Genomic DNA, 18,539 nt, shown 5'->3' with positions numbered 1-18,539 from the left:
GATTGTCTTCTGCAAAGCCATTGTTTGTTTCAGATGTCTTCAGCTTTAAATAACCTTCAGACGACATGGGTGGGTCCATGGAAGGATAGATGGATGGATGGATATGTGGATGGAATGATGAGGGCTGATGGTGTGGACACATTTGTGTGTTTAGGAGGCAGTGAGAAGAGGCATTTCATGGCAGGGCCAGAGCCTGAGCTAACCTCCTAGGCATCCACCAAGGAGCGTAAATCTCTCTGCTCCCAAATAACATCCACAGCTTGTGGTGGCGCCTGCAATTCTAAGTTGGGAGATGCATCTCCTTGAGCCAAAGGTCTCTGTTAAAATGGATCTATAATGGAGAGGGAAACACTGTAATTTGAAAATTTACAGCAGTGTGTGTGTGTATGTATATATGAAATATATATATATGAATTTATATGAAATATATATGTATAGTATAAAATATAAACTGTGTATAACGATATATGATATATGTGCAGGCAGCTGTGCGGTGGTGGAATAAAAGGCCCTGGGTGGACTTGCAGCTCTAGAAACAGGACAACTGAGCTGACATGGACTCCCCTCTGTTATAAAGCAAGGAAATAATACCAAATGAAGAGAACCGTGACACAGGCCCCAGGGGAGAGGGACAGGAGATGGCCTAGGGCCCAAAGACTTGGAAGACCGGACCCAAGACACCTCCATCGGGCTAGGATACCTGAAGGGCTGCCCAGGACAGAAAAAGGAGACTCACTCAGAAAAAAAGGACAGACTTCTCCGTAAGGTTTAGCAAACCTGTCATAGGAGCTGTCAAAAGAGAGAAGGGAGAAAATGAAGAGGCAGGAGGAAGCATTATCCAAAGAGACAATGGATGAGAATTTGGAGAAAGGAAGCAAGACATGAGCCCTCAGATTGAAGAACCACCCTCCGAGGACAATTAGCACACACACCCCCACACCTAGACACACTGCAGGGACGCAACAGAACACTGAAGACACAGAACAGTCCTTGGAAGCAAAATGGGGAAAAACATTCATAAAGCAATGGCAGTCGGACTTCTCAGCAGTCAGGCAGGGCAGAAGACGGTGAAATCACAATATCTGACGTGCCAAGGGGAAATCACTCTCGACCTATATCATTCTTTCCTCCGCTAAACAATCATTTACTAGAAATGATTAGAATAGCAATACTGTGAACTACTAATGAGGATAACATAAAGACATTTTGAGACAAAAAACTGCATTTGCTTCTCAAGGCCATCCATGAAAGAATCACGAAAAGATATGCTAGGGTGCAAAGAGAACTGGACCCAGAAGGAAGAGGTGGGATCCAAGCAGCCACCGTGAGGAAAGAGTTGGGCAAACTTGTAGTTAAAGCTGAAAGAGCATTGGCCATAATACACAATGACAACATGCATAATGACTCATTCTGTTTAAAAACATAATGAAACTAATAACAACATGGAACAAAGTTCAGCACACTTTGATTCTGGAGCTCAATCCAGCCAGCAGCCTGTTTTTGGATGACCCTCTGATAAGAATGGTTTTGCAATTTTTTTGTTGTCATAAAATATGCATAACATAAAATTTATCATTTTAATCATTTGGAAGTGTACAGTTCAGTGGTAATAAATATATTCACATTGTTGTGCAACCATCACCACCACGTGTGTCCAGAATTTTTTTCAACTCCCGGAGCTAGAACTGTGCGCCCATTAAACACCCACTGCTCATCGCTCCTGACTCCCATTCCAGCCCCTGCAATCACCGTTCTACTTTCTGTCTCTGTGAATTCAGCTGCTCTAGCTACCTCCTATAAGTGGAATCATATGGTATGTGTCCTTTTGTGTCTGGCTTATTTCACCTGGCATAATGTCGTCAAGGTTCCTCCATGCTGCAGCACGTGCCAGAATTTCCTTCCTTTTTAAGGCTGAATACTATTCTGCAGTGTGTACAGACCACATTTTGGCTTTCCATTCCTCCATCGGTGAACATTTGGGTTGCTTCCACCTTTTGGCTATTGTGATTAATGCTGCCGTTAATGTAGGTCTACAAATATTTATTTGAGCGCCTGCTTTCAACTCCTTTGGGTATGCACACACACAGAAATGAAATTGCTGGATCTAGTGGTAATTCTGTGCTTAGTATTTTGAGGAACTGTTATACCATTGTCCACAGTGGCTGCACCGTTTCACCTTCCCACCAGCCATGGACAAGGGTTTCAATAGCTCCACATCTTTGCCAGCACGTGTTATTTTTCTGTTTTATTTTGTTTTTATAATAGCCCTCCTAATGGGTGTGAAGTGATAATCACTGTGGTTTTTATGTGTATGTATTTCCCTAATGTCTAGTGATGCTGAGCATCTTTTCATGTGCTTTTTGGCCATTTGTATATCTTCTTTGGAGAAACATCTATTCAGGTCCTATGCCTATCGTTAAATCAGGTTGTTGGCTTTTTTGTTGTTGAGTTGGAGGAATTCTTTGTGTATTCCGAATATTAACCTCTTTCAGATACGTGCTAGCTTTTACATTTTTTAATGGTAAGAAGAAAAAGACGTGATAAAGGAGGAAGGGGGGGAGGGAAGGTGCAAGAGGTGAGGAGATAGAGACTGAATGTGGCCTGCAAGGTCTAGAATATTCTTTAACCAACCATTTACTAAAAAAGTTTGCTGACACAGAAGATGGGATGGAAGGTGAATGAGGAGTGGAGAATAGAGATATTGTTTTACCTTTTTTTCCCCCATGCATTAGAAGTAATTAGGGCAAAATGACAACATTAGCTAATTCTAAGTAAAATGCATATGGATGTTTGTTATGTAAGTGTATATTTTTTTTTCCTGTATTTTTAAATTCCAAATTTTTAATATATATTTAGATATTGATGTATATTTAAAATTAAATATGCACAAAAAGAGAGAGAGAATAAATAAAATGCATTAGGCTTCAATTGGAGCGTCACTCATAAGCATGAAAATCACATCTGCAAAATGAGGGTGGCGGTGCTGTCCCTGCACAGCGCTGCGGCGAGGGTCAAGTGCGAGCAGGATTTTACGAGGGGCTCTTTCAATGGAAGCCTGTACACTGTGGTCGTCTGAATCCCCAACTCCCCAGGACCCAGTCCTTCGGGACAAGACAACTTGGCAGCTACTTAAGGGTTGAGGCGAGGGAATAGAGGACACAGAAGTTAGAAGATGCATGGTGAAAAAGTGTCTTTTCTAAAGGTTCTGCAGAGAGACCTGCTGTAATCTGCCCAGGACCAGCTCCGTGCATGACCTTGGTCACATCGGTTGACCCGCCACACCCCAGCTGCCTTGTCTGACAAGCTGTGCTCACCTCTCCCTACACGTGGTGGGTCAGGGAAACAGAGGTGTTCTTCATACACTCTGAGCTTCTCAAAGGTACACCCTGGTGAACTTTCCAGTTGCATCGGGGTCTCCAAGCTCACCACTGAGTTACTGTTCTGTTGGGGGCTGCAAGGTGTCCCTACCACAGCCAGTACCAGGCCGACATCCACAGCATCCCATGCCTGTGCCACACAGATGCACGGACCAGAGCATGCACAGACATCTCTATGCATGCGGGCAGGCTCCTGTCCCCCATAGACACTGTTGATGCTGGTACAGCCAGTGCCTGTACCCCAAACCAGCTGTCCCTAATATACCCCCCTACTTACAGGGGCCTTTGAATACTCTCATTCTGTTCTTCCCAAAAGAAAGGGAGCCTACTTCTCCCTCAGTCCCTGTCATATGGCTACACCCGGGTCTCTCCCATCAGCTGAGAAAGTGAAACACTTGTTTTCTGACCCCACTTATTTCCCCTACATATCACCCCACTCTGGCCGCTCTGGACACCCAGCCCTCCAGCCTCACTTCCTCAGCAGAGGAGCTGACACGCCTCTCAGGCTGAGTGGTCAAAGGTGAACGAGGCTTCATGGGTTTCCAGTCCTAGGAGATAGAGCTTGACACAAAGAGATGCCCCTCAAAGGCTGGAGTTCTACTGGCCGCAGTCTGCAGGAGAGGCAGAGTTTTCCTCCTGCAGAGAGTCTCAATCCTCACCCTAAGCCACCAGGTATAGAGCCTCGCCCCCTGGTCCCCATAAGTGCACAGCAGCCAGGACAGCCCTGCAAGGGCCCCACAGTCCCCAGGGGCAGCGCAGGCAGCACCAAGGCCAGCAAGAGGCTTCTCTCTCCTCAGCCCCTCCTTGGCCAGCTCCAGGGGCTGTGGGGCTGAGGACAGGAGAACAAAGTGCACAGTGGAGGCCCAGTCCCTCCCAGTACCCTCCACACCCCAAATCAGCTTTCCAAGGAGGAAAGCACCTCTCTCCAAGTCCCTCTTGTGTCTCCAACACAGGTCTCTGAATTCTTAAGGGAAAGTCCCAGATGCCTCTCTTTGGGGAACAGTGAGCCTCAGACTCCCTCTTCTGGTGACGCATGGGGAGGAGACAGAGCCCAGAGCACAGGGCTGGGCCTCTGAGGCCAGGTGTGCGAGGTCCCGTGTTCCTAGCACCCTCCCCGGCGCATCTTCCAGGCTCCCAGGGACTCCTCAAGGCCTTGGCTGGTACAGACTCCTCCATGACCCTTCTTTTCTTTCCTAGCAAACAAGTAAGGAGCAGCACTGCCTCCTCTCAGGATCCATGAATTCACAGCCTTACATGGGCCACCAAGGGTCCCCTCCCCAGAGGGCAAAGGAACAACACCTCTTGTGCCCCTGCAGAAACTTGCTCTGCTTGTAGATTATCAAGAGAAGGAAAATAACCACATCCTGGAACTCTGACAAATGTAACGAGATGTTAAAATAGGGTTCCTTTAGTCTCCAAATCTGCTGTGTCTCCAACAGCTAAGAACAAATCATAGGTGCCAACCACCTGCACTGAATAGTGCTGGGCCAAGTTGCGCAGGCCTAGCAAAGGCGGTGGTCTGAACGTCATTCTCCAAACCCACCTGCTGGGGAAGAGGGTGCTTTGCCCTCTCTCAAACTAAATAAGGGGTTTCATGGAGCCCCCAGAGGACTTGGAGTGCAAGAAGGAAAGAACCAGAGGAAGCAGAGGTCAGATGAGGCCACATGGCAGAGGGGAGGGAAAGAAGACAGGGCTGCCTTGGTGTGGCAAAGGTGCTGCGCAGAAGGGAGCCAGCCTGCAGTGATTTAAAACGTGTCCTAGATGCCTAGGGAAGTGACTGCAACTGAGGGTGGGCCACGGGCTGCTTGGGGGCTGAGAGAGATCCTCATGTCGTCGGCTGGAGGGGAGCCGTGCTCCCTCCTGACCAAGGAAGCTGAGCCAGCGGGGAGATCCCAGGAGCACCCTGATGGATGGCTTCTGGGGCAGTCACCTAAAAACACTCTTGCTTTCCCACCCCACCCCTCCAGGAGGTGACCCTCTTCTCCCCAAGTCCTACTCCTGCCACCCACCCCCGGCCCCACTGGCGTCCAGCCTGGAATAGCCCAAGCTGGAGTAGGAAATGAGCCTTACCTTTGGATGAAGTTCCATGTTTGTTTATCACACTAACATTTAAACTGCGTGCAGAGCTAAACTGAGGCTGGTCTTGTCACTGATAGCACCCGGAGGATTTTTGTTACCTGAAAGTGACCAGAAAGGTTATGGGACTCCCAGAGTTTTCATTCAGGGTTAGGAAAAGAAATAACTCACAGCACAGGTTTAAAGGGAGAGTTGTGGGGGGGAAGTAAAGTTGTCTATTCTTGCACCATATAAAGTTCTGAACAGGCAATAAAATTATATATGTATCATCTCATTTTATATGCTTTCAAATAACCCCGTGAAGACAATAACAGCACCCCACGAGGGAAGCAGCTTTACTCCCAGTAAGCACCTCAGTTGGTGTTTGACACCCAGCAGGTATTCAGTGTGACTGAGTGAAAAGCCACCCAACCATGGAATTGAGCATAGTTGCATTTTACAGACATTCACCAAATATTTGGCCAAGTAAAAACTGATCGGCCACCTGTCTCCTCTTGCCCCACCTCCAACAGTCTCCCCATCTCCGTCATACTTTTCATTCCCTCCAAGATTGTGGAATAGTTCCAGTGTGGGAGAGACCACGGGCCCAGCGAAATCCACGCTTCCCCATCTTCCTTCCTAGCATCCCAACCTCCAGAAGTTTAGCTACTCACAAATTGGCCTAACTAGAGATGACATTTCCCAGCCTCCTTTGCAGCTGGGTGTGACCATGTGACCAATGGCAGGCCAATGGGATGTGAGTGGAAATGTCACATGCCACTTCCTGGTCGTGAGCTTAAGCAGAAGCTGCCTTCCCGCCACTTCCTCTTTTCCCGTTTCCTCCCTGGGAGTGGATGTGGGCTGGGGTGGTGAACCAGCTTCAGTTACTACCCCGGGGCAGTGGTTTTCAATCTTGTCTGGATGTTAGAATCACCTGGGAAAGGCTCTAAACAAGTCCTGATGCCAGGGCTCTACCCCCGGAGACTGTGACCTAGTTAGACTGGGTGTGGCCTGGACATGGGGATCTTTCAAGTTTCCCCTGGGGACTCTGATGTCCAAACAAGAGGAGAATCACCATACCTGTGACTAGGGGATGGTGGAGCAACAAGAGAAAAAAATATTGGTCCCTGGATATTTTCTCTTCCTTAAACTCCACTTGCCCTGGACTGCCCTTCTGTCTTTGGGCAATTATGTGACAGGGACAGAAGCTCCTTCATATTTGAAGGAGTCCTTCCTTCTGGGGTCTATTTATTACTGCACGTCAGCTCGGATTTTACCTAATCCAACTAGTGGATCTGGAGTCTTCTGCCATTAATGCTGGGATTCCCGTGGGTGGATTTCTCTTTAGGAACCTGGGGACTTAGGAGTGGCACCTCATAAACACTAGTATCCAGATCCAAGGTTGAGATTCTCCTTGTTTCTTGACACACTGGCTGGTAGTAAACTAAGGGTGTGAATTGCTTCACCTTTAATCTCATTTTAGAACACTTTGCAAATAAAAGCATCAAATTAATCAGTCCGCTCACCTTCCAAGAAAGACCCAGACTATTTTACTTACTTTCTGGGAGAAAGTTCCCTTACCACTTGAGATGAGTGACTCTTTTGTGAGTGCACTGGAATAGATCCAGTAGAATCTAAAAAGAGCAACACTCTTTGAGTATTGAAACATCTGTGATTTCCCTGCAGGGATCAGCAAGTCCAGGTTTTGACCATGCACCTACCCACATTCATATTCGGAAGTGTGCAGAGAGATGCTTCAGTAAACCCAGTATTTATGGGTCAAATAAGATAAGTTGTCAGAGGTTAGACGCAAGTCAGGGCCTCTTTTCTACTAATTGAATTCTGATGAAGTTGAGGGTTTAAGGGGAGTAGCATATTCAGTGGTTTGGTGAAACACTTGAATTGTTTTCTCCTTGGAGGACTTGCCATGTGACTTCTGATGATTGTTTTATTCACCAAGCAGCCCTCAACCCACTGTCCAACCCAGTTATGACCCCAGCTGGAGCCTTTGTTGTGAGGTTGTCACCCAGGAAAGGAGCCAAACACTTAATTAAGAGTTTTAACAGAGTCTTTATTAGCCGGCCGGTGACTGCCTCCCCTAGGTATTTTGGGAGAGCAGCAGCTAGCCTTGGTCTGGTGGAGTTTATAAAGGCAAAAACCATATCCCGTTGGCACACGGGTTTGTCTGGGTGCACAAAGCAAGCTAGGTAGCTAGGTTACACCAGCTAAAAGTGAGCAATTAAAGCAAGCAAGCATAAAAATTTTCATTGTGTATGATTCCTGTTCCCATGTAACAGTTCACTGTGTATGGCCCCTGTTTCTATGCAACGGTTTTTGTTTCTATGAGGTCAATGGCTTCTCATGCAGAGGGGGTAGTCTGACTAGAATGGATCAGTGCCTTCCCAAGATGGTGTTTGTGTTGCTCAGGATTCTCTGTTACACCTTTGGGGCAATACTTCAGGACGTGGGCAGGAAACAAAGACAAAGATATAACCTGTAACCTCTAGTTCAAGGTTTCTCATCAGCGTCACCACTAACACTTTGGACCAATAATCTGTTAGGGGGTTCTGTGCATTGTATGATGTTTATCAGCATCCCTTGCTTTTACCCACTAGATGCCAGTAGCAACTCCTACCCATCACCCCAGTCTTGACAACTAAAAATGTCTCTTCACTGTGCATTGTCACCTGGGGGGCAAAACTGACCTGGTTGAGAACCACTGCTCTAGATGAGTCTCATGAGGCAAGGAGTCCTACCCACAGCTACATCCCCAGGGCCTACCTCAGTGCCTGGCACATAGTAGGGGCTCAATAAATACTTGTTGAATGAGTAACTGGAAGATGAGGTGGGATAGGTGCACCGAGGCCCAAACCTCCAGAAATGCCCGCTGGCCTGGGGCAGCGGATGTGAAAATGAGCTGCTACTATAGGGAGCACATGGATCGATGGCCTGGCTGCTGCAGCTCGAGACCCACATGCATGTCCCGCAGGGGCTGGGCTTCCCATGGGAGCTCCCAACCAATGACCGTGCATGGTGGGGGTACCAATGTAGGATCATTCCCAGGATGACTCCTCTGACAGTGACTTTGGCTGAAGGATGCCCCAGTGGTCTGGCCAAAACTGTCTTGGAACTGCACTGCCATCTGAGACTCTCTCTGCCCACTTCTCCTTCCCCAGCAGCCAGACCTGCACCACAGTCTGAAGCCACCCCCAAACTTCTCCAGCTCTGGCCCTTTACCTTCCACAGGTGTTTCCCCCAATGAATCCCGTCTTGGCATCTACTTCTTGGAGGATCTGAAGCAACACGCCTGGCATTCTAGGGGTGTGCCTTTCCCCAGTCCTCCCCCCATTTCTGTGAGACGCCACATGCCCCCTCGACCCCCCACCCCCACTCCCCAGGGAGCCCATGGGTGAAAGTATCCTGAGCAAACCAATGTAGACAGAGAGGGAGCTCTTAGAAGTAACTCGATGTACCTTTGTGCAGAAAACAGAAGAAGACCTGAGTGTAACTCATCAATAATAGCTCGTAAATAACTAATAAAACCACACACACACTAACATTCAATCCCAGAAACTCACAAGTTCACCTTTTATTGGTTTTAAGGCAGCAAGGAAAGTCTTCTGGTCCACATGCCTTTCTTCTGCCCAAGGGAGGGAAAATCAGGAGGAAGGTTAAGAGTTGGCCACTGGGGGCTGCCAGAACATTCTTCCCCGTGATGCACCCACCTGTTCTCTCCGACCCTCAACAGCATCCAATCAACGCACTTTGGTTCAACAGCAAGTGTCTCCTGTGGCCCCATCCAGCGGCGTCTGCTGGGAGCATCTTCCTGGTCTGTGTCCCCGGCTCAGCCTGCTTTCCCCTCGGCCAGGCTCTCCCAAGGGCAGATGACCTCCTTTTCTATGGCCCGGTCACCCGACTCTCCAGTCTCAGTGTCCTCCGAGTCCATCAGGCAGGTCCCGCTCTCCGTGGGCACGTCCATTTTGATCTGGAAAAAGCTTCAGGTGCAAGAAGAAAGCAAGTAATGCAGGGGCAGAAGGGACAACAAATCCCCCAATTATCCCGACATCCTGGGAGAAGATGAACACACCACGTGCATTTACCAGAAGCCTGTGGGCAGTGATTGGCTGGGTAGATATCTTTTATTAGGGATTCATATTTTCCTGCAGAATTAAAGATAATTCTGAAGATGATTTATTTTTATTTTCGAGGGGCTCGAATATTTATGGTTTTGATGAATTCAGGATGTCCCTGTAGGGCATACCAGTATTTCATCCTCAACCCCTTTAAACTGCCTTCTGAGGAAGTGATGGCTTCTGAGAAGAGAGCCTTTTTAAAGCCCCCAGCCCATGTGTGTGAAGTGTGACAGGGGCCACAAAGCTAGAACATTCCCTCAGCAGGGCCAGTTGGGAAAAATCAATAGACATGCTCACATTGGGTCCTGACCCCTCTCCCAAGGCAGAGTCACCCCCCTCCCCCTCCCCCTGAGCGGGTGACACAGGAGGAGGGGTAACCTGTGCTTCTGGCTGTCCCCCAGGCACACTGTGCAGCAGGGCCCATGCTCCTTGGGTATCTGTGGCAACCTAAGATCTCTACATGGTGTTTCCTTCTCCAAGTCCAGGCAGGGCCAAACACAGGAGCATGTTGGTTGGTGTGGGGAGTGCCCCTGACCCTCTCCCCCAAAACCCGATAAGGGCAGGGGCTGATTCTCTGTTTTGCATTGTCTGCAACTTTTCTTTGTGCCACTGGTCCAGGCATTATCAAACATTCCTCAGAGCCTCAGTTTTGCATCCGGTGGGCTGCCTTGGGACACTTGGGGGTCTCAGAGATCAGTCTTGCAGGACCACCCAAAATGGAGTTTAGAGGGGCCACTGCTCGGGCAGAGGCTGGGCACTTTTGTGTTCACAGAAACAACTGCCAGAACAAGGCTCCCCATGAGCTGCTATAAGAGACTATGCAGGTGGATGCTGGAGCGGGGTGGGCAGGTTTCCTTGGGGGGAGGGGGGAGCCAGAGGCACCTAAGGCAGGGATGGGGCATAGGAGCCCCTAGAACCATGCCCTGGGCATGTCACCACCTGTGGTTCCCTCTGCTGCCACCGATCTTTCCTGCCCTTGACAAACACAGTGGGTTTATTAGACTAATGTTCTCAGGATGGAAAGGGTGGGTGGACGAGCTTAGAACGGGAAAAAAAGAAAAAGAAAAAGAAGACACCTATTTCTTCTCTGTCTCAGGACAAAAAGGAAGAACAAACTGAGTTTCTGGAGACTTTCTGGGGGCCAAGGGATTTGAACGGCCCGTCGGTGTTATCTGCTCTCCAGGGTCCTCCTGGTCAGGCACCGCAGCCCCAGCCCTCGGCCACGCTCAGGGGCAGAGCCTCTGTGCACAGCCGCAGCCACACGCGCGCGTGCACAGCAGTCCCCTCGGTTCTTACTTTGCTACTTTCTTGGATTTCAGCCGTGGCAGCTGCTGGCCCACATCCGCTAGGGGCTGCACCTTCCCGTGGGACACAGGGGGGCACTTGGGTGAGAGCGTGGCAAAGACTGGCGAGGCTAGACAGCCCCGTCTCAGGAACCTGCTGAAGGACAGGGCCATGCGGGCCTTGGGAGGGGCCCCGGGCTGGCTGCGGGGTCGGAGGCAGACGCTGGAGGTGTCGCTGCTCTCGGCGACTGAGGGCCCGCGCTGGGCACCGGACTCACTCGCCTCCCCCTTCTGCTCCAAGCCCGAGGCGCTGTCCAAGGCCGCCCTAATGGGAGAGGGGCAGACGGTGCTGCTGGGCCGGCGGATGAAGCGGCCGGGCGAGGGGAAGGGCCTCCTGGGGGACCGGCAGGAGGAGGAGAAAGGGCTGGAAGGAGAGGGGGGCACGCAGGTCCCGGTGTACACGGTCAGGTGGGGGCTGGGAGCCAAGTGCTGGCCCTGCTGTAGAGACAGAGAGGAGAGAGGTCAGGGGTGAGTAGTGGCCCCAGACAACAGGCCCCCGGGCTGCCCACCCTCTGCTGACTGAGCCCCCTTCCGATGGCAGGCCCAGGATGGCTGCCTCCTGGGGAGCAGGGAAGGCTGCTCAAGGCCATCTGTGACAATGGCACAGCCACACAGAGGCCTCCTGCCCAGGGGCTGCCTGTCCCTGAGCCTTGGCCACAGTCCCCAGGGTAAGGCAGTTGCATCCTGGGGCACAAACTGACCTTCCTCCAGGTCCGGGGTGATGGAGTGTGGCCAGGGTGAATTCCTGATCATCCCTCAACTGCAGTCCCAAATGAGCAATGCTTAGCACCCGCTATATCCCATGTCACCTCTTCTCCATCCTTGGTCCCCAACCTCAGGTCTGGAGGCATTTGAACACGTTTAATAAGCAGTGAAGGTGGCAGAAATGCCAGCTCATGCCTCGCTGACTGCTCCAGGCCTGAGACCTCGCCTTGTGCTGAGCCCAGCCAGTGTCCACGCTGACAGCACCTGTGGCTGGTCTAGCCCCAGCGCCTCCCCAGGCCTCCCCTCAGGCAGGGCAGAGATGGCTGGGAAGAAAGGCCGAGCATGGAACCTGGACTTGCCAGGGAGAAGGAAGTGGAATAAAATGACAAGGAGGTTGGGTACTCAGTGGAGAAAAAGAAGGTATTTCGACCCCCCTCCACCCCCAGGCCACCCTGGCCCCAGTGCCCTAGAGCATTTGGGCAGAGGGGTGAATGTGGCCTGTCTTCAGCCCAAGGGACCCGAAGAGCTCTGTCCAAGCTGACAGAAGGGAATTAACATGGGGATTTTCAGTGGGGCTCTTCCCTTCACAGAACACAGGGACCAACAGCCTGCCACGGCCACGGCCACATCAAAGCCCAGTGTGAACAGAGCTGGAGGACATGCTGGTCCTGGGGGACAGTTGGACCAGCACCACCTCCAAGAGAGAATTGGAAAAGACTTCCAGGAAGAACAAACCCTCTTTGAAACCGCCACAGCTACACAAATGTCCTGCTCAGAAGGACTTGTTTGCCCCAGGACCCGGGCACCACCCTGGGGCTGAGGGAGGCAGCCGTGGGCACTGAGTGGGGGGCTTCTAGTCTCTGCAGAGTGTGACCTGGTTTCCAGGTCACCTGAGTGGGCTGGTCCCAACCTGGAGAGGGAAGGGCAGGCTCTCACCTAAGAATAGCTTCTGGAGGCAGAGAAAGGCCAGGGGGCCACAGAGGCTGGGCTGGGGTTGGGGATGAGGGGGTGGTCTCCATTCTCTCCCACCAGCTCCTTGAAGTTCAAACAAAATTCTGTTCTGAGACAGCAGCTCAGAGCCTCTGACTCTGCCCCACTGCCCAGATGCCCACAGGCCAGCAAATCAGAGCCTAGGCCCCGGCCAGGGGCTGTTGGGTTGTTATATTAATAACAATGATTATGTTAATTCACGGTGAGAACCCAGTGAACCAGAGGCCCCAAGCCAAGACCTTCACTCAACAATCATGGGGTATTGCACTTACTGCACAGATCCACTAGGGGGAGCAACTGTCATCGTCCCCATTTTACAGATGCGGAACCAATGCTTCCAGAAGCCAAGCCACTCCCTCGGGGACACCCCACCGGGAATGGTGGGGCAGGCTCTGACACCAGGGTTGCTGACCCCAGAGTCTGTGTGGGTAACCACGAGCTGGGTGTCTTAGTGTGGCCTGCAGATCAGCCGTGGCAGAACCATCCAGGGTGCTTGTCACAAACGCAGATCCTGCCCCACCCCCGACCCACGAACAGAGACGCTCATGGGGGTGCATTTTCTAGCCGACAGCCGAGGTTATTCTGCCCAGTAAGCTTGAGGAGACCTGCACTAAGCTTCTAACCGCTTCCCTTCTGTAGAAACATGCGTCTCCACTTAGGACGTGTTCTGCAAAGAATAATAATAACAATTCGTAGGGGGAGCTGGGCCCTGTTTAAGTGTTTAGGAAACGACTGTTAGGTGACAGAGTAGGGTCAAATAATTTAAGTGTCTACTACATCCTAGGCACTCTGCTAACCTATAACCATCCCATTTTACAGAACAGAAAATCGAGGTCTGGAGGGTCATTCCCCTCTCCAGGCTCTCACGACTGGTCAGTGACTGTGACATGCAGAATTCCGAGATGCCCCAGGACTCCCACCCCTGCCCTTGGGTGTGGGTATGAACTGTAAGTGTCATGGCGTAGTCACTCCAGCAGTCAAGCTGTGTGATAAGGCGCGGTGGACTTTTGAAAAGGGAGAGTATCCAGGTGAACTTGACCTCATCACTCGAGCCCTTTGAATCTGAGTCTAGAGGCCAGAGGCAGAAGTCAGAGAGATTCGAAGCTTGATAGACAGGTCGGAGAGACTCAGCAAGGGAAAACTTCTCCTTTGCTGGCTTCGAAGGTGGAGGTGACCGTGTGGCAAGGAATGAGGGCAGTTTGCGGGAGCTGACAGCTGTCCCCAGCTGACAGCCAGCGAGATAACGGAGCCCTTGCTCCTACAACTAGAGCTGAATCCTGCCAACAACCTGAAGAGCATGCAAGCGGATTCTTCCCAGAGCCTTCAGAGGAGAGCCCAGGCAGCCTGGCAGACACCCTAAGCATGAGCTGCAGAGCAGAGGACCTGGCTACTGTAGTCCAAGGTTTGTGTCTCCCCCAAATGCATATGCTGAAGTCCTCATCCCCAAAGTGATGGTACGAGGGGGTGGGACCTTTGGGGGGTCATTAGGCCAGGAGGCAGTGCCCTCAGGGGTGGGATTCCTGCCCTTATGAAACAAACCACAGAGAGCTAATGTGGCCCTTCCACCATATGGGGACACAGCAATAAGGTGCCATCTGTGAGCCAGAGAGCAGGCCCTCACCAGACACCGAACCTGCTGGCACCTCCATCATGGACTTCCCAGCCTCCAGAACTTTGAGAAATTTCTGTTGGTTACAAGCCCCACAGTCTATGGTATTTTGTTCTATCAGCCTCAATAAACTAAGATACCAGCTGAGTGTCACTTGGACAATGTGAGCTAATGAGTAGTGGTTGCCCATGGCCCTTGTTAGGTAACAATAGGAAACTAAAGCACTGACTATGTGAGGATCTGAGCCCAGGTCTGGGTGACCCCAAAGCCCCTGCTGTGGCTACTGGCCCATAGTGCCATTCTGTTGCCTATGGGTTGCGGATAAGACTTGGGAGCTTGGAGAGTGGGCTCAAAATACCAAAGTAAGAAATAGGCTTTGTTGAGAGAAAGAGGTATCCCTGGGAACCTCTGGGCTCATTAACTGGAATCCGACCTCCACAGAATTTGTGATAACCTCCAGTTATAACCCCACTTCACAGATAAGAAAACTGAGGCTCATGGAGATGATGTGATCACACAGCTTATGACTGGACTAGCCTCTCCATATGCCCTCCCCTGATTCTGTGTCCCTTCACACCCTCCTACCTCTCTCTGCTCCTCTCCTCCCCTAGGACAGATGACAAGACAGGTAAGGAAGGTATCCTATGCCACTTACCTGGCCTGAGATGGTCCTTTCTTCTGAGCAAATGGCTATTAGCCCACTTGGTCCTGGACACTCTGAGCAGGATGCCTTTTCTGTCCCTCCCACCAGGGAACCATGAACCCCTGCCCTGGCCACCCCCACGGAGGCCTGGGGCTTGTTCCTGGAGACCCGGCCCCTCCAACCCTTGCCCCACCGGCCACTGGTGTGAGGCAGCAAAGCAGTGGCATGCAAGACACACAGCAAAGAAATGTGACACGACAGAGACACAGTGAAGGAGGACATGGTTTGGTTCTGTTGTATGCTGCTTTTTTATTGTGCAAGGAAGCCAGGATGGGAGAAAGATGCATGAAATGGAGTAGGTACATGAACATGAGAACACGGTCACAGGCTTGTCAATGGAAGGCAAAGCAGACGCTGCAGGAGATGCGATTCATGGTCCTCAGAAACTGGCTGAGAGTTTGAGGGAAATCTTGTGGCCACCTGAACTTCCCTTTCCCAGGGGCAGGAAGGTGAGCAGTGGGCCACATTCAAGGTCAGCATGCAGTGTGCTCAGTCCCCCCTCCCAAACTCTCCCCAATCTCCCCTTCCCCACTGCCCCCAAAAGCAAATGAGCAAAGTTGGCCCCATGGGGAAAAATTTGCATGGGTGAACATGTCATTTCTCCTACCAGTCATCTCATTTGACACAGTCCAGTACAAGACCTTCCCCATTAGAATTGACCCTTACTTCAGCCATGACACTCGGGACCACAGGACTGACTGGTCCCTACACTGGTAGTCCTCTCCTAAGAGCTACAGAGGACATATCAACTCCTCCCCCTCTGCCTCTCCTCAAAAATACCTAATGTTCCCTGGAGAGCTGGGAGGGCCACACTGCAAAATTCTGAGGGAGCAGAGAGGTGAGATGGTTGGGGAAAACAATGTTTCAAACAACCCCCAGGAACTGCCTTAAGTAATAAAGAATAATGAATTGCTGCACTGGACAACACTGACAGATTCAGGAAAGCACAAGCCTGCTCTAAGACCATGAAACTACTAGGGATGGTGATGAGGAGCATGGTGATGATGGTGGTGGTGATGATGGTGGTGATGGTGATGGTGATAATGACAGTGATGACAGTGATGATGGTGCTGATGGTGATGGTGGTAGTGATGGTGATAATGACAGTGATGACAGTGATGATGGTGCTGATGGTGATGGTGGTAGTGATGGTGATAATGACAGTGATGACAGTGATGATGGTGCTGATGGTGATGGTGGTAGTGATGGTGATAATGACAGTGATGACAGTGATGATGGTGCTGATGGTGATGGTGGTAGTGATGGTGATAATGACAGTGATGACAGTGATGATGGTGCTGATGATGGTGGTGATGGTGATGGTGATAATGACAGTGATGACAGTGATGATGGTGGTGATGATGGTGGTGGTGATGATGGTGATAATGACAGTGATGATGGTGGTGGTGATGATGGTGGTGATGGTGATGGTGATAATGACAGTGATGACAGTGATGATGGTGCTGATGGTGATGGTGGTAGTGATGGTGATAATGACAGTGATGACAGTGATGATGGTGCTGATGGTGATGGTGGTAGTGATGGTGATAATGACAGTGATGACAGTGATGATGGTGCTGATGGTGATGGTGGTAGTGATGGTGATAATGACAGTGATGACAGTGATGATGGTGCTGATGGTGATGGTGGTAGTGATGGTGATAATGACAGTGATGACAGTGATGATGGTGCTGATGGTGATGGTGGTAGTGATGGTGATAATGACAGTGATGACAGTGATGATGGTGCTGATGGTGATGGTGGTAGTGATGGTGATAATGACAGTGATGACAGTGATGATGACGGTGATGATGGTGGTGATGGTGATGGTGATAATGACAGTGATGACAGTGATGATGGTGCTGATGGTGATGGTGGTAGTGATGGTGATAATGACAGTGATGATGGTGGTGGTGATGATGGTGGTGATGGTGATGGTGATAATGACAGTGATGATGGTGATGATGGTGGTGATGGTGATGGTGATAATGACAGTGATGACAGTGATGATGGTGGTGATGGTGATGGTGGTGATGATGGTGGTGGTGATGATGGTGATAATGATGGTGCTGATGGTGATGGTGGTAGTGATGGTGATAATGACAGTGATGACGGTGATGATGATGGTGATAATGATGGTGCTGATGGTGATGGTGGTAGTGATGGTGATAATGACAGTGATGACGGTGATGATGATGGTGATAATGATAGTGATGATGGTGATGACGGTGATGGTGATAATGATACTGATGATGGTGATGATGATGATGATGATGGTGATGGTGATAATGATGGTGATGATGGTGATGGTGATAATGATAGTGATGATGGTGATGACGATGATGATGATGGTGATGGTGATGATGGTGATGGTGATAATGATAGTGATGATGGTGATGACGATGATGATGATGGTGATGGTGATGATGGTGATGGTGATAATGATAGTGATGATGGTGATGACGATGATGATGATGGTGATGGTGATGATGGTGATGGTGATAATGATAGTGATGATGGTGATGACGATGATGGTGATAATGATGGTGATGATGGTGATGGTGATAATGATAGTGATGATGGTGATGACGATGATGATGATGGTGATGGTGATGATGGTGATGGTGATAATGATAGTGATGATGGTGATGGTGATGGTGATGGTGAAAGTGATGACAGTGGTGATGGGGAAAGTGTTAATGATGACGGTGATGATGGTAGTGACGGTAAGGATGATGGTGGTAATGTTGATGGTAATGTTGAGGGTGATGGTGGTGGTGGCAATGGTGAGATCATGGTGGTGGTGGTGGTGGTAACAGCAGCTAGCATTTATCAAGCACTTATAAAATGCAGGCATGGTCCTAAGTACTTTTCTTGTATTTTCTTGTCCCTGGCCTTTGTGCTTTCACTTAATACTCACAATAAAAGCAGTCTTTTCTCTAAAGGTCAAGCTGGAAGATGGAATTCTACAAAGGAAATCCTAGTACCACATAAAATAACATATTCTACCATAAGATATACACCCCATGGGTAAAGAGGCTTGTTGCATTGTTTCACATATGGCATTAAGGTGGTGTCTAAGTACTAGGCATGATAGAGACTATTGTCACGTTTCAACTATATCAATAATATTGTACAGACAAATACTATTTTTTTTCCTTTTTGTCTTTTTTACTGACCGGTAACGGGATCGCAACCCTCGGTGTCGCGCCCATACCGGGGACCGGCAACGGGATCCCAACCCTCGGTGTCGCACCCGCGCCGCGCTCAGCCAGTGAGCGGGAACCGGTTTCCACATGGGATCCGAACCCTCGGCGGGAGCGCCACCGCGCTCCCAAGTGGCGCACTCTCCAGTGCGCCACCGGGCCGGCCCGACAAATACTATTTTTGATGCTATTTGAGATTGAAATGGGCCCTACCGTTCGGTTTGATGCACAGGAACAAAGTTAGCAGGAGCAGCTGCCACCTGCTGGAGCTGTAGCAGCAGCTGCAGATGCTTTTGCCAGACCTCAGAACTGGGTAGGGACCTGTGGTCCCTTCACTACCAAACATGAGAGCTGATGCCTGGAGTTAACATAATAGTGAAGCCACACAAATATGTAAAGTCCTAAATCCCTAGAAGCT

At 50.2% G+C, this 18,539-nt stretch overlaps 1 protein-coding gene across 1 annotated transcript in view; it reads right to left on the bottom strand.

The window, feature by feature from the left end:
* Positions 1-8,991: 8,991 nt before the first annotated feature.
* RGS9 (regulator of G-protein signaling 9) overlaps positions 8,992-18,539 on the bottom strand; it is a 72,090-nt gene continuing 62,542 nt past the window's right edge. Inside the window, exons 18-19 of the mRNA XM_008569385.1 lie at positions 10,862-11,343; positions 8,992-9,427 (exon numbers count right to left, since the gene is read on the bottom strand). Coding sequence (XP_008567607.1) covers positions 9,277-9,427; positions 10,862-11,343 — 633 coding nt within the window. The 3' untranslated portion in view covers positions 8,992-9,276. The remainder of the gene's footprint in view (positions 9,428-10,861; positions 11,344-18,539) is intronic.

This window comes from Galeopterus variegatus, unplaced genomic scaffold (genome assembly GCF_000696425.1).
Source record: "Galeopterus variegatus unplaced genomic scaffold, G_variegatus-3.0.2 Scaffold488, whole genome shotgun sequence".
Taxonomy (NCBI): domain Eukaryota; kingdom Metazoa; phylum Chordata; class Mammalia; order Dermoptera; family Cynocephalidae; genus Galeopterus; species Galeopterus variegatus.
The sequence above is the reverse complement of the archived record's forward strand: the minus strand, read 5'-3'. Positions and strand labels throughout refer to the sequence as shown.